Source organism: Erpetoichthys calabaricus, chromosome 3 (genome assembly GCF_900747795.2).
Source record: "Erpetoichthys calabaricus chromosome 3, fErpCal1.3, whole genome shotgun sequence".
Taxonomy (NCBI): domain Eukaryota; kingdom Metazoa; phylum Chordata; class Cladistia; order Polypteriformes; family Polypteridae; genus Erpetoichthys; species Erpetoichthys calabaricus.
The window spans coordinates 278,483,207-278,508,437 of NC_041396.2; the positions used below are offsets into that span (position 1 = coordinate 278,483,207).

General features: G+C 41.7%; 1 protein-coding gene across 2 annotated transcripts in view; it reads left to right on the plus strand.

The window, feature by feature from the left end:
- Positions 1-25,231, plus strand: part of acap1 (ArfGAP with coiled-coil, ankyrin repeat and PH domains 1) — a 205,037-nt gene that overhangs the window by 98,895 nt on the left and 80,911 nt on the right. For both annotated transcript variants that reach the window (XM_028798404.2, XM_028798403.2), the window contains exons 2-5: positions 9,905-9,962; positions 14,674-14,793; positions 17,701-17,754; positions 23,228-23,286. In XM_028798404.2, the coding sequence (XP_028654237.2) occupies positions 9,905-9,962; positions 14,674-14,793; positions 17,701-17,754; positions 23,228-23,286 (291 nt within the window). The remainder of the gene's footprint in view (positions 1-9,904; positions 9,963-14,673; positions 14,794-17,700; positions 17,755-23,227; positions 23,287-25,231) is intronic.

The following is a 25,231-nucleotide window of genomic DNA, read 5'->3' on the forward strand; positions in this document are numbered from 1 at the left end:
ATAATGAAGAAAATCTTGAGACGAGACGAGACTTTTTCAAGTCCTGCAAGACGAGACTTCTGCCAAGAGATTTTGTCAAGTCCCGCCCTCCTTTCAACCATTTATAACCACACCCACGGTCCACTCACCTCTCATTTGTGTGAATGGTTTTGTCAGACACAGTTCCTGCACTCTCAGCTCTTAATAATTTTTACGTTTTCCTCACTTTAATTTCCCAATAAAAGAAGAGTTATTATGTCGAAATCTTATGGATGAATTTCATCCCGAAGGGTTAGCAACAGAAGAAATGAGTACACGGGCAGTCCTAGCACAGAGAAACGATGAAGTCAAACAGATTAACACGAAAATTGTCGCTCGGTTACACGGGAATGACATGAAACATTTTACCAGGCGACAAGAAAGGTAATGTAGTACATGTTCCGCAGATAACATTAGACACCAAAGGAGATCTTGATATGCCATTCGTATTAAAACGTTTACAGTTTCCCATTACAATAGCTTTTGCTATGACAATTAACAAATCATAGGGACAAACATTTGAAAAAGTCGGTTTATTTATTAGAGAGAAAGAAACGATATTCACTCACGGGCAATTATATGTTGCGTAGTCATGATGCAAGTCCAAACACAGAATCAAAATTCAATGCAATATCGAAGAAAAGTTAATTAAAAAAATTGTTTTTACTGAAGTTTTACAGTAAAAGTGTAAGTTTAAAAAGTATTTGCGTGCTAATTTCAGAGTCAAAAAGAATGAAAATGTATAACGCAACGAATACCTCTAATGCAACATGAAACATAATTTTCTTTCAAATTATAATGTTTTACTATTTTTAACTATGGTTAATTACTCGCTGTAATGTAGTTAGTTCTATTATGCATATGTAACAATTTCCATGAAAATAACAATTTGTTTAAATTGTACATCTGCATCCACCATACGTGAGCAGCAGATCCGAGAAGTGGCTAGCATTTAGCACCCACCCGGTGATTGGCAAGTGAAACGAATAAGGGGTGGAGCCCCCTAGTCTTCCAAAAGAAAATCAAGTCGAGTTGTGAAAGTCCCTCGGAGGCAGTTGTTCCAGCAGAATGTTTGGAGGAAATTGTGAATCACAAGGGCATCTAGTAGAGACATTAAGGGAAATTGCATTTAAGACCGAAGTCAGGACGCACAGCTTCACACAAAAATTCTTGGGAATTTGAAACAAATTACTTAGACAGGCAATTGAAATGGAACCCTTTGACAATCATCAAAAAGTATCTACATGGGGTAGTGGGACAAGCTTGCTATCACAAAAACCAAATAAGTGAAAAATTGACTGAATGGCCCTTGTTTGTCAGACTTCTTATAATTAGTGTAATGGCCTCCCCTAAAAGGATGGCTCCTGCTTTGTGCCTGATGCTGACTGACAAGGCTCTGATCCCCACCACCTTCAGATGGATCTGCCCGCAGTTGCCAGTGCCTTTTTTTACACTGTGTCCTTTTTTGCTATGGCAGTCTAATATCCCGCTTTACACAGTGGCATGCCCATTGCCTCATGGATCCAATGTCCTGGGTTCACATGCCATGCCATGCACATTCTCCTCATGTCTGTGTGGTTTGTCCTTCTTGGTACTCCAGTCTTAATCCCGCACCTCCAAAGACGTCCAAGTGAGGACGCAGCAAGTGTGCCCAATGATAGGCTGGCGCCCTGTCCAGGGTTGTTTCCTGCCTTGTGGCCAGTGCTGGCAGAATGGGCTCCAGTCTACCATGACCCTGAGCTGATTTCATAAGGACTATGCAGTGCCTTCAGAAAGTATTCTGACCCCACTGCTCGTTTCACATTTTCCTATGTGGCAGCCTTTTGTTAAAATCATATAAATTCATTTTTCCCATGTTGAGCAGCACTCAATACCCCAGAATGGCAAAGTGAAAACATGATTTTAGAAATTTTTGCCAATGCCAACTGAAATCTCCCATTGACCACAAGTATTCAAACCCTCTTCTATAACTTTTGAAATGTGGCTTAGGTGCATCACGTTCTATTGATCATCATTGAGATGTTTTGGAGCCCACACATAATTAGGAAAGGCACACGCAAGTACTAAGACCCTTTACTCAGTATTTTAGTTGAAAGTCCTTTGGCAGTGATTCCAGCCGGGAGACTTCTTGGGTATGACACGGTGAGCTTCATACACCCACATTTAAGGAGTTTCTATCATTCTTGGCAGACCCTTTGAAGCACTTGTCAGGCTGGAGACCTTTGAGGGACAGCTATTTTCAGGTCTCTTCAGAGATATCCAATTGGTTTAAAGTTTGAGCTCTGGCTGGGCCAATCAAGAACATTCCCAGAGTTGTCCCTAAGACTTTGCTTTGTGCTAAGGGTTATTGACCTTTTGGAAGGTGAACTTTTGGCCCAGAGTGAAGTCCATTGCGCTCTGGAGCAGGTTTTCATTAAGGATCTCTCTGTACTTTACTCAGTTCATCTTTTGCTCACTCCATTCTAGTTTCCCAGTATGCCACCAACATGCTTGATTTTTGCAATAATATTGCACAGGTGCTGAGCGGTGCCTGGTTTCCTCCAGATATGACACAAATTTTGGTTTCATTAGACCAGAGAATCTTGTTTCTTATAGTCTGAGGGTGTACTCACACTGGCAATTCGTTCCGTGCCTGAGCATGTTTGTCTGCATGTAACCCCCCAAAGTCTTGTTTGTTTGACTAGTGTGATCACTCCATGCCAGGCTAACCGTACCGTGCCCTGGCTCGCTCAAAGAGGTGTGCCCGGGCATAGTTCACTAGGATTCGGAAAACAGTGTGATTGCTAAACATGCATGAGCACAGAAAACAGACATGACGTCACTGATGCAACAAGTCAGGTAGTGCAATTCTCATTTCATTCAATACCTTTTGTGTTAAAAACAGGTTTTTATTCTCACCTTACATCTATCCATTATCCAACCCGCTATATCCTAACTACAGGGTCACGGGGGTCCACTGGAGCCAATCCTAGCCAACACAGGGCACAAGGCAGGAAACAAACCCCAGGCAGGGCGCCAGCCCACTGCAGGATGCACACAAACACCAAGCACACACTAGGGACAATTTAGAATTGCCAATACGCCTAACCTGCATGTCTTTGGATTGTGGGAGGAAACAGGAGTACCTGGAGGAAACCCATGCAGACACGGGGAGAACATGCAAACTCCATGCAGGGAGTGAAAGAAAAAGGGAGTGTTATATTGACTAGCGCGGAGAGGCAGCAGCTGTTCTGCGAGCACCTTACCAGTCTATGGTGATGAAGCAGGAGCTGAGTCTAAAGACAAAACTCTCGGTTTACCATTGGATCTACAGTACATCCCTGTCCTCACCCATAGTCATGAGCTGTGAGTAATGACCAAAAGAATGAGATCAGGAGTACAAGTAGCAGATATTACGTTTATTCCCTGGGTGGCTGGGCTGACACTCCATGATTGGGTGAGGGGCCCAGTGACTCAGGCGAGCCTCAGAGTAGAGTTGTTGCTCCTCCAGGTCGAGGAGAGCTGGTTGAAATGGTTTGGGCATGTCATCAGGATCACCCCCTATGGGTGGATTTCCCTTAGAGCTGCTCCTGACATCTCTCTGGTATGATCAATGTTGTGCATGAACTAGTTGAAAAGAGCGTGTTCACTGAACAAGCTCATTTTTCTAAGAACGATGAATTTAACGTAACGTGTTTGCAAGTGAAGAACTTGAACGTGAGCGAGTTCAGTTTTATGTAACATTCTCGATCTGGTTTAGGTCCAGATTAAACATTTGGCCTTACCCTGTAATGTAGGGGTGGAGCCGAATCCAAATGCGGTATTCGGATAAGCACAAATAGTGGATTTTTGCGAATATTTATTTCATACGAATTTTTTGCCATTTATTTGTATTCAGAAAAAATGACGTAAAATCAAATAGGCACTGTCCGTGTCTGCCTGCTTGTGCTTAAGCTGCACCCCCTCTGACACGATCACACAGTGAATCTCCACTTTCGCTTTTAGGAAAACGCTAGACTTTGCAAGACCATTTTATGTTTTTCCCCATTGGACATGCAATACGTGAATTTTGACCGACAGTGTAATAGGGGTTAGTTCACCAACATACTGGCTCCAGAGTCACCATTTGTGTCACATGGTTGGAAGTAGAGTGGTAATTTATATGGATACTTGCAACTGTTTAATTTTATTTTTTTTTTGACCGAAAGGATATTAGCATATATGGCTATATGTGTTTGTTGCTGGTGTGAGACATGCCCGGACACAACCAGATTGAGGGCACATCTTTATAAAAGTACATGTTTATTTTCACCAGCAATACACACAGTCCTGCACAGCATACAGTGCTCCCAGCACTAATCACCCCTAATCCAGGCTTTTCTTTAAATGTCCGTGGGCCGCCTTTCATCTCTCCACGGGAGCTTCGTCCTGCTCCCACTCCCGACTCCAGCTCTCTGATTGTAGGAAGGTGGCCCCTTTTATTTCCACCCGGATGTTCTTCAGGTGCCTGATAACGTCCTTCTGGCAGCACTTCCTGGTGTGGCGGAAGTGCTGCTGTTGCACCCGGAAGCACTCCGGGCGTCCCTGGAAGGATCTTCCTCCATTTTCCTGGGTGTGGTGGAAGTGAACGTTTCCCAGGTTCATTGAGGCTCGGGGTGCCCCCTGGCAATGGCCACGGGCCCCAACGGGCTTGAGCCTCCTTGCTCCTCTCCCGTGGTCCTCTCCTGATCCAGGGCGGTTGACCCCTCATGGCCCGGAGGACGAATACACCACCTCCCGGTCCTTCCAGGCGTCCCGGCTGGGTCTGTCCCCCAGCCTCCTGTGACACTGGGTATAACTCAGTAAAGTGTATTTAAATAAAAAAAGTCTTCATAATTATTGTATTTTATTCGTAAATCCAAGAATGGCAATCAGTTTCTGTTCCGTCCGACATCTGGATGGATGACATATCATGGAGGGTGGGTGCGTCTGGGGAAATGTCATTTAACTACATAAGCATTTCTGCAGTAAAGTGGTGTCGTTTTGTGGAGACGTGATTCCGTTGCCTGTGCTGACACCGACTGCTGGCAGAGTCTTGCACAGCAAGTTCAGTTCACAGGTTGTGGTGTTCGTGCGCCAGCCACTGAGTGTGGGAAGCCGCTGGGCTAGAGTGTGTGACCGTTATGTGATCTATATTACTGGCCCAGTGGATTAGAGCAAGTGTAGCTCACAGGTTGTGTTGTTTGTGCGCCACGTACTGACTCTGGGAAGCCAGTGCGTTTGACTCTGGGGCGGGCGCCACGGTGCATTACGTTGTGTTATTTGGGCACAACCTACTGACTCCGGGAAGCCATCGCGGTTTGGGAAGTCTCTGCGTTTGACTCTGGGGCGGGCGCCACAGCGTTTTGGGACACCGCTGCATTTGACTCTGGACTCTGGGGCGGGTGCCAAACTAAATGACCGTTATATGATCTGCATTACTGGCACAGTGGATTAGAGCAAGTCTAGTTTACAGGTGGCGGGCTCGTTGCAGTGCGGCAGTGCGCGTGACATTCTGTTTACAACCTTCTCGTTTCTGTGTTTTCTGTGCAGTGCGGCAGTGCGCATGCGCCTCGATGCGCCCTGCGTCCATATCCGGTTTACAACCTTCGGTTAGTAAGATGGATAAGGCATGCAAATTTGAAAAAAGTAAACTCATGGGTCATTTATTCTCACAAAATTCAAATGGTGAACTATGAACGTGAATTTATTCATTTTAATCTGTGTGAACTGAACTTTGAGCGAGTTCTTGTGAAGTGTGAACTTACACAAGACTGTCTCTGGGTGGAGACCCTGCAGCAGACCCAGGACACACCGAAGGGGTGATGTCACTCAGATGTCTGGGCTGATTTGCTTGGCCTGTTGCCACCGTGACCCTTACCAGGACAAGCAGTTGGGCAGATGAGATGAGAGGAGACCTGTGATGGTCCACCTGATGTTGTTTGTTTTATTTATTGTCCCAAATAAATGAATAAATGACGGAGATCATTCAGAGAGGCTCTTTAGTTTCTCAGGTGGCACAGTTAGATATTCTGCCTCACAGATATAACATCCTGGGTTCAAATCACTGTCTGTATGGAGTTTGCCCATTCCCCTTGTGTCTCTGTGCTTCCTAGACTTGATGTTTATTTAGTTGGCGACGCTAAACTGTTGTGATGTGACTCACTCTGCCCCACAATACCCTGTCCAGTGCTGGTTCCTACCTCACACCCAGTGCTCCCAGAATAGACTCCAGTTCCTATGTTCCTGAACTGTATGAAGCAGGTTTTATAATCGATGGATGGACAGAAGGACTTCTGAACATACTGAACATTGTGTTTCTAACCACTATGTGGTGCTGTTTTTCCCTCCTTTCACACTGCCTTCATTTGCACATTCAGCATAATTTATATATTTTTTAGATTTGCATTGATATGCTGTGGCTTTTTCTATAAACCAAACTTCTAGACATGTGGTTCTGTAGCAGATTTGTAGATAGAGTTAGTTTGGTGGCACGCTGGATAGTATTGCTGTCTCATGTCATGTGATGTGCATTCAGTTCTGGCCTGGACGCTTTCTCTGTGGATAATGAATTCCTGTTCCCTTCATATCTGTGTGGATTTTGTTATGAACTTCAGCTTCCTCCCACATGCCAAAGAGGTTTATTGGTGGCATGAACTGGCATAGGGTGAGTGTGCCATCCATTCTAGGACTGCTTCCTTCCTTGTGCCTCACCTTACCCTGCTGTCATAAGTGCCATGATGCTGCATTGGATAAATGTGGTTATGTACAATAAATGGGCAGATGGATGTATAGAGATAGGCTGTAAATATAAAGCAGGAGGTGGTGCTGCTCTTATCCTCGCTGCATCTGATGCAACATTCACTCAAGTCAAACTGACAGGAAACGAGTGTGACCGCAGCTTTGTGCAGCAGCCTAATAGTCGATGGGAAATGCTACACTATATGTAGACCTCACCTTCTGGAATGGAGGGAGCCTGGCTTAGCACACAGTATTCATCATGTGAGGGCACCATGAAGCTTACAAAATGTGGAAACAGTGCTTGTGACATCAGGCGATGCCTTTAGAGGGGCAAGAGTGCTGAGACCAGCATGTCGGGGGTCTAATTAATTAAGCTGATGTATAGGAAAGTCCGCAGACTGAGAGAAGAAGACCTTGGTGTCACTTTGCATGGTCATTTCGGCTTTTTAATCTATCTCAAATTGATATGCAATAATTCAATAAGAGCCCCCACCCCCACTGCACAGACCTGGTAGTAGATGATGATGTTCAAAATGAGCCAAGTGAAAATGATTTAATAAGTGCTCCCCCTACTGGTCACAAAGTTTTAAATGGATCAAGGGAAAAATAATTCATTGACAGCTCCCACTACAGATTATAAAACATCATCCAAAGTGGGCCAAGTGAAGAGGATTCAATTGGAGCCCCCCCCCCATCCCCCCCCCCCCCCTTCCCCCCACAGGTCACAGACTATTCAAAATGAACCCAATAAAAATGATTCAGTTAATGCTCCCCCTGCAGGTCACAGAACAGTCAAAATGGACCAAGTGAAAGTAATTAGATAAGGGCACTTACTTTAGGTCAAGAAATAATAAAAGTAGGCCAAATGAAAACAATTCAATAAGAGTCCCCTCTACAAGACACAGAGCTGTCAAAACAGGCCAAGTGAAAATGATTAATTTAGAGCACCTCCTACAGGTCACAGAATGTTTTTAATGGAGCAAGGGAAAAACAATTCATTTTCAACTCCCCCTACAGATTATAAAGCATCAAAACTGGGGCAAGTGAAGAGGATTTAATTAGAGCTCCCCCTACAGGTCAACAGACTGTTCAGTATGGACCCAATGAAAATAATTCAGTTAGAGCTTACCCCCTACAGATCATAAAACATTCAAAAGTGGGCCAAGTGAAGAGGATTCAGTTAGAGCTCCCCCTACAGGTCACAGACTGTTCAAAATGGGCCAAGTGAATACAACTCTATTAGAGCTCCTCCCACAGGCCACATAATTTTCAAAGTGGACTCAATGAAAATGACTCGGTTAGTGCTCCCCCAATAGGTCACAGAGCTGTCAAAATGGACAATGATTCAGTTACAGTTTCCCCTACAGATCATAAGGCAGTCAAAGTGGGCTTGTGAAAATGGTTCATTTAGAGCTCCCTCTAAAAGTTAGACTATTTATTCAAAATGGGCCAAGTGAAACATGTTATATAAGAGCTGACCCTATAACTCTCAAATTGTTCAAAGTGTGCCAAGTTAAAAATTATTTAATTACAACCTCCCCTCCATAGGTCAAAAAGCAGTTGAAAGTGGCCAAGTGAAGATGACTTAATAAATACTCCCACTACAGGTCACAGACCAGTCAAAATGGACCATGTGAATACAATTCAGTTAGAGTTCCCCCTACAGGTCAAAGAGTGTTCAAAGTGGGCCAAGAGAAAACAGGATTATGAGATAGATAGATAGATAGATAGATAGATAGATAGATAGATAGATAGATAGATACTTTATTAATCCCAATGGGAAATTCACAGAGCGCCCCCTACAGGTCACACAACAGTCAAATTGGACCCAGTGAAAGTAATTAGATAAGAGCACTTTCTGTAGGTCAAGAAATAATAAAACTAGGCCAAATGAGAACAGTTCAATAAGGGTCGCTCTACAAGTCACAGAACAGTCCAAATTGGCCAAGTGAAAATGATACACTTAGTTTACAGCTCCCCCTACAGATTATAAAGCATCCAAATTGGGCCAAGTGAAGAGGATTCGACTAGAGCTCCCACTACAGGTTACAGTCTAGTGAAAATGAACCAAGTAAAGATGATTCAATTAGAGCTCCCCCTACAGGTCACAGAGCAGTCAATTTGAACCAAGTGAAAACAATTCTGCTTGAGTTGCCCCTGCATGTCACGGACTGTTCAAAATGGGCCAAGTGAAAACTATTTTATTAGAGCTTCTCCCACAGGCCACATAATGTTCAAAGTGGACCCAATGAAAATGGTTCAGTAAGTGCTTCCCCTACAGATCACAGAGCAGTCAAAATAGACTGATTGAAAATGATTCAGTTACAGTTTCCCCTATAGGTCATAAAGCAGTCAAAGTGGGCATTTGAATATGATTAACTTAGAGCTTCCTCTAAAAGTTACAGACTATTCAAAGTGCGCCAAGTAAAACATATTCTATAAGAGGTGACCATATAATGTTACAAGTGGGCCATGTTAAAAATAATGTCATTACATTTCCCCCTACAGGGCATAAAGCAGTTAAAGTGACCAAGTGAGGATGACTCAACAAATGCTCCCCCTACAGGTCACAGACTGTTCAAAATGGACCAAGTTAAAACAATTCGATTAAACTTCCCGCTACAGGTCAAATACTGTTCAAAGTTGGCCAAGAGAAAACAGTTTTATTAGAGCTCCCCCTACAGGTCACCGAGCAGTCAAACTGAACAAAGTGAAAGAGCTGAGAGTGCCCTCTGCAGGTTAAGAAATACTGTAATAAAAGTGGAGCAAATGAAAACCATTCAATAAGGGTTCCCCGACAAGTCACAGAGTAGTCAAAATAGGCCAAGTGAAAAATGATTCAATTAGAGCCCCCCCTACAGGTCCCAGAATGTTCTACAGTTTTAAAATCCTCTAAAAGCTACGACAGGCCCCAGGAGACACAGAGACACTACCTGTTGGATTTCACCCTGCCTACTACATCACTACTGGGGCACCGTCACCTCCTCTGGCCGCTTGTTTCCCACCCATCTCATGCCCACATGTTTACAGCACTGCTCTGGGGACACGGCCTGCGGCTGTCCGTGTTTGCTCAGTTATTTATTGGGCATCAATGTATAAACAGCTCAGTGAACGCCATGCTAAAACTGTGTTCCCTTCTTTTTTTAAGGGCCGCCATTGAGACTGTGGAAGGAGAAGTGACTGACCTGGAGACTCGGCTGGAAAAGGTGTGTAGTGGTGTGGAATCTCTGACCAAACCCTAAGGCTTGATGGGTTCAAGGGTTTTGATTAAGCAAAGAGGTATCAGCTGTCATCTGTATTCTTTAAATCTCATTCTGAAACCCACTTAGTCCAGGACATGGTTGTTTTTGTGGGTATAAACTGTTCTAGCAGTACTGGATGCAAAGCGAGTTATTAGTCCTGGGTTAGGGCCCAGTCCATCACCTTCCACACACACACCCATACACGCACACACAGACGAGTTTGGGACTGCCAGTCCATCAAACCTGCAAGTCTTTGGGAAAGTGGGAATTCAAAACAGAAACCCAGCAGAAGACACAAAGAGAACATGCAAACTGTACGTGGACAACATGTGGGCATAGGATTTGGGCCCAGGATGCTGGATCGACGAAGCAGCAGTCATCACCATTTCTCAAGCAGATGTTATTATGAAACAAATATGAAGCTTCATGGGTGCAAGGCAGGAGTCAACCATAAATGGAGAGCCAATTCACTGTAGAGCACAGAGACTCTCGGTCACTCACAACAGGACAGCTTTATAAGCACCACTCTTGGAGTCTCACGAGAAAAAGGCACACAGACAAGCCAAGCCCTTGGGCACATAAATGCCATACAGACAGGCTGGAATCTGAACCTGGGACTCTGGAGCTGTAAGGAAGCAGTGACTATTGAACTTGTATTCTGGAGACTCACTGAGCAAATTCGTGGGACCACTATGTCAGAAGTGTGTAGGGTCTCGTTGGGCATGTTCAGTTCTTCATGGCATGGATTCCTCAAGATGTTGGACACATTCCTTTGAGAGTCTGGTCCATGTCAACAGGATGGCATCACTCCATTTCTGCAGATTTGTCAGCTGCACATTCCTGCTGCGAATCATCCATTCTACCACATCCCAAAGGCGAAGGCCACTGAAGGACACTGAACTCCTTGTTGTGTTCAGGAAACCTGCTTAAGACGACTTTTGCTTTGTGACATGGTGCATTATCATGCTGGGAGTAGCCATTAGAAGATGGGTAAAGCGTGGCCATGAAGGGATGCACATGGTCAGCAACACTACTCAGATAGGCCATTCAGGAGATGATTGATTAGTATTAATGGGCCCAAAGTGCACCAAGACAACATTCAACACACCCTTACTCCACCACCACTACCCTGGACTGTTGGCCCAAGACAGGTTGGGTACATGGATTCATGCTGTTGGCATCAAATTCTGAGCTTCAGCAGATATCAAGATCCATCAGACCAGGCTTTATAGTTCCTGTTTTCAACTGTCCAGCTTTAGTGAGGCCATGTCCACTGCAGCCTCAGCTTTCTGTTCTTGACATTGAGCCCAACATGGTCTTCTGCTGTTGTAGCACGTGTTGGCCATTCTGAGAGGCTTTTCTGTTCATCTCAGTTGAACAGAGTGGTCATCTGAGTTACCAGGGGCCTTTCTACCAGTCTGCCCATTCTCCTCTGCCCTCTCTGATCAACAAGGCATGTCTGTCCACAGAACTGCTGCTCACTGGACTGCTGTACATGAAAATCTTAGCAGATCAGCAGTTACAGAAACACTCACACCAGCCCATCTGGCATCAACGATCATCCCTGGGTGGACATCACTGAGATCACCATTCTGGTGTTTGATGTGAACATTAACTGGAACTCCTCACTTGTACCTGCATGATTTGCTGCACTGATTTACTGTCATGAATGGCTGATTAGATCATTGTAGGGTAAGCAGGTGTGCAGCTGCTCCTAATAACCGGCTCAGTGAGTGTAAACATAACTGGCACTGCCTCGTAATACTTGTAGGGCGGCCCAATGATTTGTAAATGTTTTGGAATGTTGAATCAATCTACCCTTTCTTTCTTTCTTTCTTTCTTTCTTTCTTTCTTTCTTTCTTTCTTTCTTTCTTTCTTTCTTTCAGTAATGATTTATCAGGGTTGTGTTGCTTACAGTTTGACACTTGTAAGGGAGTGAGCCAGTCAAGAGCACACCCTGCCAGCCAGGAAATTCTCTGAGCAATGAATACAAGCTGTTAACAAACTCCTGAAAAAATAAACCAGTTATGCTATTGAGAGGAACAACTCACACTGAGAAGTGCTGCTGCCTCACAGCTCTAGGAGTCAGAGTTCAAATCCTGTCCCAGTCACCATCTTTTTGGAGTTTGCACATTCTGCCAGTGCCCATGTGGATGCTTTCTAGGTGCCCTGCTTTACCTTCAAAATCCAAAATAAGGGCATCTTAAGTCAGCATTGGGTTCTAAATAGGAAACAACACTAGATGAGACCACTGTAATAGTCCATAGCAGAGCACATTTATTGCAACCAGTCTGGTTGGAGTCAACAGTCAAAATAGCTATTAGTAAGTTCTATACAATATGGGGCAAAAAAAAAAAAGAACAACGAGAAACTGTTGAAATGCACACAAATGTAGTGAAGTGAAAACCACTATATTATATAGATAGAAAGATGTGAAAGGCACTTTATTAGATAGAGAGATAGCTAGATAAGACACTATATAACAGATCGATATGGAAGGCACTATTAGATAGATCGATAAAAGCACACTGTGCAGGTAGGTGTCAGAAGTATAATCAATGTGATGATTTTCTTTTGGTTTTGCTCACATTGTGCTCTTTTTTTTCTATGAACCCAGTAACATCACACAATAAAGTCAGTCATGGCTGTGGTCAGACAGGTCTCACTAAATATGTGCCGAGCTAAAGTAGCAGGGTGGCCACAAGCAGGGCAGGAGGAGTTCACACCCTCAGAAGCACCGCTTGTGATGTACAATTAGATATTTGACGTGCATAAACTCTGAGAAATGTGATGTCTTGGTGATATTTTACTGAAGCTGGAGAAAAAAGGCATGATGCCCATATATCAAAAATCAAAACAGTGAATTGAAGGCGCTGATTCTGCATGTGAAAACTGCAGACTCAGCGGGTTCTTTTTAAACCTAAAATGCCTATGAATGAGGTAAATGCAAGAAGCTCATAGTGTCACTACAAGCACAAGATGTGGATGTAGCTAAAAGAATCTGTGGCATACAATGGAGCATTAGAGTTGGGGTGATGGCTGAAATATGTGACCCTGACCACAAAGTGTCTCATAATGTATTAGTATTGTAGCTACCCAGTTAATGCTTTAAGACGAAGGGCACTTGTGGCAGGATGAAGATTAAACAGAAGTAGCACTTTGTATTATTGAACTCAACTCAACTATAGCTTTATTATCCCATATAGGAAAATTAATTTGATTTGTGCATCAACAATAACCCTGCATTGGCATAGGTTTTATAAAAAAGAAGAAAGAAAACGAACATAAAAAGCCACATACAGTGCCCAGCAAAAGTATTTATCCCCTGGCATTTGTCCTGCGTAAAATAAATAAAAAGCAGATCTAAACATTTGTCATTTTTTAGTCCAACACTTGGCTGGTGGCAAACCTGCAGAGGTGTGGTGGTTCGCGTTTTTCTTATGGGAAACTGCATAGGAAAACTGATCAACAGGATGACATGGTAGAGAGGAAAAGATGAGCAGCGACATCTGCTGAGCGTGAAGAAAGGATAGGAAGAATAAGAATGACAACCCCTACTGGTAATTGCCTTGGAGGACCAGAGGTGTGTGTGTTTTCTAGCAGTTCAGTAATAATAGAGATGTTATTAAAATGCTCCTGGCTGATCCCCATGAATTTGTGTACCCCCCCTTACTCCCACCATCTCAAAAGACTTCTATCACTGCAGCTCAAGCACGGATCTCTTCACAAATGGACCATTTGTTTGCTTTTTTTTTTGCCCTAGAAAAAAATTGAATGGAAACTTTGTTGTTTGTTATATAAATGGGCATTTAGAAAAGAGGGAGCAGATTTTTAATACTATTAACCATTAAAAAGTTATTGAGCAGCAAACATAAGAATCTTTTAAAAAGCTAAACTATACTGGAAGTAACCGCAAAGATTTGTTTAAGTAGGTGCTGTGGTTTTAGCATGGTGCTTGAATACAGAGACTGACAGAAATTCAATTTTGTATATATTCTAGAGGGCTTTGCCCCCTGTTCACTTTGCTCGCCAACACCCTGGCCAGCACTACGTGTTATCCACTTTGCAGTTCTGCCGCTCATGTATGGGGATGTGGCTGTACAATTTTAACAAATTTTAATTTTCATGTGAAGTGTTACATTTGCATCCACTCGACATATAACTGCCCATGATTGCATTTCGTTCCTTTCTATCTATTAAATAAAACAGCTTTTTCGAATGTTTGGCTCTGTGATTTGTTAATTGTCTTTGCTAAAACTAGTCTAACGGGAAACTGTTAATGTTTTAATACGAATGGCATATCAAGATCTCCTTTGTTGTCTTATGTTATCCCCTGAAGATGTACTACATTACCTTTCTTGGATACATCCTTCTTTCTACAGTAGTTTGTGCAGTAAAAGACTGCAACACTAACCACTGTGCCACTTCTTATGTACCATGTAATCTATCTGTCCACAGTCTGGTCAGCTAAATCTAATTTAGTATTGTTGGGGTGAGCATCGGTTGCAGAAACCAAGTAGGTTTGGTAATGTTAAATAATACTTACTACAGTATATTCTTTTAACAGACCATGGTGCCATTAGGTTGGCACCTTTGTCTCTATCCAAGTACAGTATGAAGTGCGTTGAGGTGCCCTTTTGTGCCAGCCCCTGATGCATGTATGTTGTTCTTGCAGCTAGTGAAGCAGTACAACGTTGTGCTGGAGTCGAACCGCGTCTGCTGCAGCAACAGTCGGCAGTTTGTGACCAGCATCCGCGAGCTGTCCCAGCATTCCAAGAAAGATGCCATGCTCATGGTAAGTATGGGTGCTCTCTTTTCTGGCAGCTTTCTTGTACATTTCCAGGGTCTTCCTTCTTGTTTGCTAGTGGTGTATTTGAATCTTGTTCACCTAGTAAAGTGCCTTTTGATCAGTCACATGCATATACATGCATATAAACCAGCCCAGTGGTCATTATGGGGGGCATGCATGCTGTTAATGGCACTAAGTAAAGTAAAGGTTGAGCTTCAATTATCTTGGTAAATTTTGTGTCTGTGTGCACCTTTCATTATTGATTTCAACTCCATAACTTGGTGCGGGGAGTCAGAGAGAAAACCCAAGTGTTGGAGGATGGACCCTCACACAGTCAAGCTTTCATTACTGCAGCTCATTAAAGGTGCTGTCCCCAGTGCTTAATTTGGTTATGCCGATATATCCTGGTCTCACTAAAGAACAGAGCAGCTTAGCTGACGCCACCTTGTATGTCTTATCTGTTCATTTTCTAACCCAAGCCAACCTATCCAGTTCAGCAGTGTGGGCAGCGGTGCCTGTGAACTGATTCTGTAAAACCAATCAGATCATTAGAATCATCAAGCACTGTGATTGGTGGATAACTAAGGCTCAAGAAATTGGGAGTGCTGAGACCACAGAGCAGTGCGGCATGGTATAGGAGAAACTGAGATGGCACCAAGTAGTGATCCCAACAGAAAATGTTTGACAAATGGGAGGAAACCACCCAGCTTGTGTGGTCAGCTACGTTGCCCCAGTCTCCCTTCATGATTCTGGGATTTTGTACTTTCTAGGACCTGTTTTTGTGAATGTTTTGCCCTTTTACTTTTTCCACAGATGGAAGTGGCATGTCTGTTTATTCTTCATTGAATACATTATTGCAAGGTCAACTTATATTTTTTTTCAATTATATCACCTTTATCTATAGATACAGTTTAAATGAAGGTCAAAACTTAAGATGTCCACATGCAGTAGGTTAAACAAAAATCATTTGTTTTGTCTTGGTAGAGTACTTTCCCCTTTTGTATTATTAATATGTAGCCTTTGTCAGAATGCCTTAAATCTCACAGACTTACCACTGTTTATAAAGTATTGTACCATATAACTTCTCCCCACCTTCTCTTCTACATGTATAACCTCAGGCAATTAGATGTAGTAAAAGACAAGCACGAGTTAAGTTACACTTTAAATAATGTATTATTGATAATTTTCATAAATAATAATAATAAGCAAAGTACAAGTGAATATTGGCAGCCATACAACCTGATAAATGGTGATGTGTATTTTCAGCCGGCACACAGACTTGTTAGTTACTTAAAATGTCTCTAGTTAAGTCATCATTTTTGGAGAGCTTTCTTCAGAACAGGCCACATGCCTGTCTCAATATGGCTGCCAAGTTGTGCTCCTCATGGCAGTGGTGTGACAGAGAGATGGTCCTTCATGGTGATGGTTGTAAGATAAGAGTGAGGGAGGGGTAAAGCAAACAAATTTATAGACTGTCTTTCCAAACCCTACAGCCAATAGGGCATCGTGGTACTTAATGGCTTTAGGCAACTTTAGACCATTAGAATTCTTGTGCGACCCAATGGTTTCATACCTGCCCTCAATACCATTTGTTAAGGTGAAGCTTGCCAGCTCGGTAGATTGGCTTTCCCGTGGGGGTCGATTGAGAGAGTCCTGCAGAGAATCATTTGCCAGACTGGTTTTAGGCACGTCCCCCAACCCTGTCATAAAATTACAAAGAGACTCAATCCTAAAAGCTGGGGATTCTTAACCATGAAACCATTGCTGTTGTTATCAATGATATAACACTAATGTCTAAGTTATAAGTAAAGACATACAAATTATTTATCAGCTTAATACTGTATACAAAATTTCACACCACAACATAATTTTATAGATTTTACTTGCTTTTCTCATATGACTGTAAAAATTGAGTTCCTTATTTACATACTATCTTTCAAAATTGTGACATTGTCGCTCTAAAAAGTTTCAAATTTTGCTTAATGCAGATTGCAGTGCCTTGCCATACCTCCAGCATCCAAGAATCAGAATGGCGCATTCACATTTCAGAGCTCCATAATATCAGTGCGTGGCATTGGTGTTCACTTTTCTGATTTTCTAATTTCATATTGTACTGTATACGTGCTGGCCAGTTATTAGGCTGTGAGTCACAGGTAAAACGCCTATCACGTTTACACTGCACATGTCTAATTAAAAAGGAAGGTGCCTTTTAGCTTGCAGAACATTATGGGTTATTGGGTATTCATTGATGGACAAAAATGGCAATTTTATCAGTTTAAAATGGAATCTACAACATAATGAAGTGTGAGGAAAGGAGATGGGCCTGAGTACTTTTATGAATCCACTGTGTCTGGTTGTTGTCTGTTTGGAGTTTGTATGTTCTCCGTGTGTCTGAGTGGGTGGGTTCTGCATTGCAGTTCAAGCCATTGTGCCCACTCACAGTGTCCTCCTTTATCACTGTTGTCACACCAAAGTCGAGTTCCTCTAAATATTTTTTTTTTTTTAACTAACTAACGCACTAGCTTGCCCTTCTTTTCAACAGTGTGCAGTACTGAATGATCCGCCCATTTTCTAACCCAATTATCCAGACCAGGGTCAGGGGTTGCCAGTACTTAGCCTTGACCTAGTATAGGTCATGACACACTTAGACACTCATATGGGGCCAATTTAAACTCTTTTTATATTTACACAGCTTTAAATCGGATGCTCGCCCCTCCATCTTCAGGTGTAATTCTGCGCAGATTCTGCCAAACACCTTCTGTTAAATGGCACAGGTGGAAGGTGAATTTAAAAAATGGATGAAAGTGATAAGAGTCCTGAGACTCAGGGATGATGGGAGGCTTTGGTCACGCTAGGCCCCATGCTGTAAACTTCAATGAGATGACATTTTTTATTTTCTTTCTCTTTCCTTAGGATTGTTTGGAGAAGTTTTCCAGCAAGCTATCAGGAATAATTGATGCTCAAATGGTGAGTGTGGGGGGGGGGGGTTCTTACCATCAGCGGGTGATTTCAAGTCCTGTCAGTGTTACATTACAAAGAGACATGTTATCTGAGAAGGTTGTGGTGGTCCTATTGGAAGTTAGGGTGTCTGCAGTTGAGAAGTGGACATAAAAGAGTGTCATTGGACAATTAAAATCTAACGTCAGTGTCACCCAATGAACAGGACAGAATGGACTCAAGGCTGACGTAAATGGCATAGACGCAGAAATTACTCTCAATGTCCTCTTCTCTTCTCTAATGGTGCTGCCTATGGTTTTCATATGTAGAACCTTTCCAGTGAACACCATCCCAAGAATCTTTGCAATCAGAGATTTAGAACAATTCATTACATTGATATATTCTACAATTGGAGTTCAGGCAGGTTAACTGACTCACTCAGGGTCTCAAAGTCCATGGCAAGGAGTGAACCAGCAATCTTAGGAGTTCACCATTAGACAGTGCTACCAAAACCGAGGTCTTGCTTCTGGTGTAACTATATGTAATTAGAAATAGACCAAAATCATTCACGCCAAAGTCAAATTCACAAAGCCAGTTCAGAATGGGAAGAATACCTTTCCTGACACACTCTAAGAGATACCCGCTGTACCAGGAAGGAAATGATTGATTTGCAGCTATTGATTACACTTCATAAATACATAGTGTGAAGTGAACAGCCTTGAGCAGTGGTGGCTCGCGTATAGGCACTGTGGAACTGCAGCACCCCTTATTTCCACTTGATATTATCGATAACATTTAATATAATGAGTCCTTTTTTCTTTAATTCTTTCTTTATACATGTGCAATATATAATCCTTAAGCTTAATGTCAGCAGCCATCCCCCAGTTATGAAAAAGATACAAAAATCTTTGTATGGAACTGTGCGCTTCACAATTCCAGTAGCGTGGTGTTTGGCTGTTGTGCGCATGCGCACATAGGAAGCAGCTTGTGAGGCTGCGAGGGAGAGAGAGCACTGTCACTCCCACAGTGCCGACCCCTGCTTTCAATGGAGAAAAATTTCCTCAGTTGTCATCCAGAGATCAAGGGGTAAATTATTGATCTTTTCGCATAAATTAAAACAAGAAGAATTGATTTCATTTTTAAATGAATAGATCAAGCTTGAACTGTTATAATTTAGGATATAGTAAGTAAGAAATGTTTAATTTTGTTCTTTTAGGATTTTATCAAGTTTCTGAATAAATTTTCTTTTTATACATGTTTGTTTCCTTTTACACAATTTTAAAACAAAGGCTAAAAATTTTCTGGAGCAGCATCCCCACTAATTTTAGCTACGAGCCGTCACTGGCCTTGAGACACAGAAAAAGGTTTGGAGCAACCACCCATATACTTAATCCCTGGCTGCAAAAGGGTAAATATGTTGCAGAATAGTGAACAGGTTCGAGTCCAAAACAGAACTGATTACAGAATATGGTTGTCTGGGTTTTAAGGCAGGTCGGCAGAAGTGACGTCATAGGGACCAGAACTGGAAGTGGTCTCTTTGTAACGGGAACCGGAAGTGGCGTCATCATGTCCAGAAACAGAAGTGACACCTTTGTGGTCGGAGCCAGAAGTGACGTCATCGGACTCGGGCAGGATTTCCCGTATTCGGTCTGCAAAGATAACAAGATACATTATTTGTGCCCCCGCCTGCTACCCCCGGGCCTGGCTTGGAATTACCTTTGTTTGGTTCCTCCAGCTGTCTCCCAAGCACACATGTCTGACAACAGTTAAGTACAGGAGTATGTGATTAGTAGACATTTCTCATATTACTAATAAACGAACCCTCGGAGTCCGATGGTCTGCTGGTCTAGATTATACTAGTTTTTTTTTTTTTTAATCGATACTTGACTTTATCCAAGAGCGGTAGCAGGACTGGGTCACAGATCAAGAGATTTTAATTAAAATGCTCTCTTCTTTATCTTTTCCCACTTCTATGAGGGGTCAATACTGTATAGGTTTCGGTGTGATTTTGGCAGCCAGATGCCTTTCCTGAGTGCTAAGGGCAAAAGTTAACAAGAATATAATTCATTCCATAGAAGCAATATATAATCAAAGAGTGAAAATCATTTTTAACGGTAAAAATCCAACTCTGGCAGAGACGAGAAGAAAAAAGACACCTCATAACACGGCCACTTTAATTATCTGTGATTAAAGAAAAGATCTGCATGACAATGTTGGTTAAAGCTTTTCTAGTAGTCCAGCTCAGATGGGTACCCTTCCCACTTTGGTGCAGGTGATCCCATTAAATCCATGGATGGCACACTCTGGGACAATTTTGCCTGCACACTCTATGGTTACCATGGAGGGACTGGATGTCCAGCAGGCCTAAGGACTAGGGATTTTTAAATCCACCTTAATAAAAGGAAGAATGTCCATGTGTCTGTCCAGTTGCCATGCCTCCTGTCATAGCAAAAAATTACCCATCACAGACATTTTTAGTAATGCGTTGCATATGTCATTCCAACAGATGGCACATCACAAACATTATCACTTCTTTTGCTACCAAATGACATATAACAGAGACTAATACATTGCATGGTGCACTGCAGATGTTAACACTGAGGTTTACATTGAGTACTGAGATTTTAACTTGTCCTGAACAGGTAGCACAACTAGTTTTTATGGGCAAATTTGTATTAGATTAAATAAATAACAAAATAAACAATTACAACCAACTTTGACGGATGAAGTTTGGAACCACCAGGACTCCTACTAGAGCTGGCCATGCAGCCAAACTGAGTTAATGAGTAAGTAGAGCCTTTGTAAGAGAGGTGACAAAGGTCCCAACAGAGCTTCAGGAGTCCTCTGTTGGGAATGGATAACGTTTTAGAAGAATGACCATCTCAGCAGCACTCTATCAATCAGGTGTTTACGGCAGAGGGGCCTGATGGAAGCCACTCTTGAGTTAAAGCTATGTGGCAGCCTGCTTAGAGTTTGCCAAATGGCATGTAAAGAAGTCTGGTCTGATGAGATAAAAATTAAACGTTCTGGACAGAACTCCAAGTACTTTGTCTGATGAAGCCCAGGCACTGCTCATCATGTGCCTGACACCATCCTTACGATGAAGCATGGTGGTGGCAGCATCATGCTATGTGGTGTTTCTCAGTGGTAGGAACAGATAGACTGGTCAGAATTTAGCAAAGGGTGAATGTAGCCAAATACAGAGAGGTCCTTAATGAAAACCTGCTCCAGAGTGCACGTCAATTCAGACTGGGTGACGGTTAATCTTTACACTGATAATGACCTCAAGAATATACAGTAGCTAGGATAACACTGAAGTGGCTACACGAAAAGTCTTTTGAGTGCCCCAGATTTAAACCCATAGAGCATTTATGGAGAGACCTGAAGATGGCAGTTTATAAACAATTCCCATTTGATCTAATGGAGCTTGAGAGGATCTGCCAGGAAGAATGAGATAAACAGTCCAAATTCAGGCGTGCAAAACTTATAGAGACTCAACAAGAAGACTCAAAGCTGGAATTGCTGCTAAATGGGCTTCTGCAATGTACTGAATCTATGAAAGAGATTTTAGTTTTTGATTTTTAATAAATTTGCACACCTTTCTGAAAATATGTTTTCACTTTATCATTATGGGTTATTGAGTATAGATTGATGGACAAAAATGGCAAATTTATCCATTGAAAATCAAATCTAAAACTCAATGTGTACATAAAGTGAAAGTCTGGATACTTTCTGAATCTGTAGATGATGACCAGCCGGTGTTGTGGCAAGACCCCTGCATTGCCACCTCTTTGTTCCCAAGCAATCTTGACATAGCCAGTGTAATTTAAATAATAATAATAACTAGGGGGTTCTGCCCCCTGCTTGCTTTGCTTGGCAGCCCCCTGGGGCAGGCACCCAGGGTCTCGTGGCTGAGCCACTCAAAGGGCATTGGGTCGCTAGTCTGTTAGGGAAAGTGATTGTATTTAAAGTGATGGTTTATAGAAGAATATGTGGGGCGCGGGAAGAAGACGCTTTGGTCCTTAGTTATTATAGACCGAAAATCAGTTACAGTACTTGCATATTTCACTACAACTGTCTATTTTAAATGCAAGTGAATAATAAAACTTAACAAAAAGTAAAAAATAGAAGTGAAAAAGTAAAACATAATAAAATTAAATAAAAAGTAAATTAAAAAATTACATTACATTAACACCTAATCAAAAACAATATTATGAATTACTTTATCCTCTGATTTACATTCTTTAAATGTTGCTTTTTTGCATTTCTGTTCGCATATTGTTTGGGATGTTTTTCTCTTTCTCATTTATTGGACGATTCTCTTTCATCCTGATTTTTATTATTTTTGTTCATTTTCTTTATCTTGACGTTCAGTAATCAGCTTTTGCCGTTCTTTTTCTATCGCAATCTAAAATTCGACATTCTTGACTAGATAATTTGTTTTTCTGCCTTGCCATTATAACTGAGGGTGTTGAAGGGTGAGTTAGCACTGAGAGAGTCACAGGGTGGGACGTAGAGAAGAAGTGCGCTGTAGGAGTAACGATTGGGGGAGCGGTGTGGAGAGGAGTGGTCAAGGCTGAATAACGCAGGCACGATGGAAAACATTTTTAATATAATAGAGAGATTATAATACATTTTATTTATATAGCACCTTAAATATTAGTTCATGAAGTGAAGAGATGTACCCAAAACAATGACCGGCTCCACAAGGTACTGAGTTAATACTTTAAATCTTTATTTATTTATTTATTTTTTACTGTTGTTATTATTTTATTATTTCTTAATTTTTTTTTCTTTTGGGAGGGATGTTGGTGAAGAACAATATGTATCTCAAACAAAATTTCCATTATCTAGCGCATGAAAGTCCCACACTTATGAGGAGTGAATCTAAAACTTTCACCCAATCTTGGCTACAAAAACAAGTGTGGATCTCAGATCTTCACCCACCTGTGCATCCTGCAGAATTACTCGTATGCTGAGGACTTTAAAAAAATGTATTGAAGGACTACTTATGTTAAATATCACCAGCATGGCTCTCCTGAGGGGAACTAATACCCTGGACCTGTGCTACACCCCAATAAAAGACAGTTACATCTCAGTAATGGCACCACCTCAGATGGCCCAGTTATCTGAAAGTATCCCTGTTTCCAGTTTACAAGCAGAAAATAATGTGTGAGGAACCAGTAAGAATAGTAGGTGACTACTAGACTGAAGAGGCAGAGGAAAAACTGCAGGACTGCTTTATTGCACAAACTGGGATGTGTTTAGATGCTCCTCATCAGATCTAAATGAGCATGCAGACGTCTTAACGGGATTCATCACAGAAATGTGTGAACGGCTCAGTGCCTATGAAAACAATCTGCATATCTGCTAATAAGAAAGAGTGTATGACCAGTGACATCCAGTGCATGCAATGTTATATTGCATTGTGGCTGTTAGGGAGCAGATTTTTTTTTGGAATATAATGACAGATCTGATGGTTATAATGATTTTTCTTTTTTAGGGGCTGATTGAATCGACTCAGAAATCGGTGAAGCAGCAGCTGCAGAATTTTGTAAAGGAGTGAGTATTTTAAACTCCGCTTGACTCAGCAGTGTACATACTGCATGATTTGAATTGCATTTTAATAAAATTATGATTAATAAGTCAGCAAAGTATGGTGTTGTGGTAGGGTTCAATGTAGGCTTTGAGGTTCCTTGTGCATTTAATGTCAGGCCTGCTAATGTCTGGACTGCACGTGCACTTTATAGTACTTTTTATAACATGATTTTATCTCAAGGTACAGCGTACACATCATAGTTTTTCAACACTTAAGCAAGTGAATTATACTGAATCTTCTTAAAATAGTACAAAGGGAAAAATATAGCAGCTGTTCTCAGCTTCAGTGCTGGTGGTGGTGGCTGGAGAATTTCATCCTAACAGATTTCTTCTTCTAATTCAACTCCAACATTAATTAAGCGGGCTGTATGAGATTTCTGTATTAGTGAAGACATTGAAAAATGGTAAATTTCAAATGAAAGAAGCATGAATATGAAAGAATCCTTTTTTTGCTTTTTAGTATTTTGTTGTTTTAATGTTTTGGATCTTTATGCCATTACTTACTAACCAGTAACGGCACACTGCATGACAACGTGCAGTGAATACACTTGACTTGAGCATTCCTAGTTTTCTTACTCTTTCTCTATACATTTAGCATTCGTTTGCTTAGAGGTTGATGCACTTGCTGCTTCCTGAGCCGCTCTTCTTTTCTCCACCCCAGCGGCCCGCTTCTTCTCTTCTTTCGTCTGCATCTTTTCGTGTTAAAACGGATGAAGTCAGTGTTTGTGTTGCAATTACTTAGTACATTTCCTTTAATTCTTCACTTAAGCAGGCACTTGAGGCAGATGGTGACTTAAAAATGATTTAAGATATGAAGAGGTATGGGAAGTGACGGCGCCCATACGCATGTGCTGCAAAGCCATCCTACTGCCCGCTGCTGAGAGTTGATTCTACAATAAAATAAAATAAAAATAAAAAGAGGAATAACCTTGGAGGTCAATCTTCACCCCAAAAGTGGATAGTAGATGTCACGTAGTATATGTGTACCAAATTTCAGGTCAATAGGTCAAATGTTTTGCGAGCTACAGGTGATTTAAAATCCTGGACAGACAAACGGACGCCATGGTAGCGTATTATGTAAGAAGATAGGCCAAACCAGGCATCACCACTCTTCTGTCCTTTAGTAGTTTGTGTCACTTGCTCTGCTGTCTGCTGTGCTGGTCATTACTTATTAGTATTCAAATACATTTAAGAGAGCAAACTCCACAAAAAATAGTGAATTCAAAAGAAAATGAAAGAGTTAAACCTCTAAAGATGTGGAAAAAATACAAATATTTCCTAAATCAAAATTTTGAATGCAAAATAAGAGAAGAAATAAAAGTAGAGCAACTTCAGCAATAAGATCAACTACAGGTAATGACTTTTTGATGGTGAAACTGGTGGACCAGACACCTGCAGGTACAGGAAGGCTGATGATTGAACAGGTGAGCCATTGATGTATAGTGCCTAACAGCACAAGACGTGACGTGATGAGTGTGACTGTACTGATTGATCATTATGTAGTTAATATACAATGTTAGGAATCTATTGTACACTTTCAAGTATGCCAGTGTACTTCAAAAAGCATATTCTGTATGTAACACTCTAGAAAAGTATTTGAATATTTGTTATGAAAAAATAAATGCAGTTTTCAAGTATTATTTATTTTACATATAGATACAGTAAGTATTTTTTCATTATCTATATTAGGGTGATAAGATTACTGACAAAATGTCCGTATGCGAGCACTACGCCTTTTATAAGCACAAATAGAATAATGCCGGACCTCTGAGGAAACCTCACAGATGAAGTGTCTGTGCAGTAGCTGAGGAAGGGGGCGGAGTCGTGACCGATGAGTGACATAAAATTCTGTTGTATGTAAATGATACTGTTTTAAACATTGTTTTTTCATCAGAAAACCCGGTTTCCA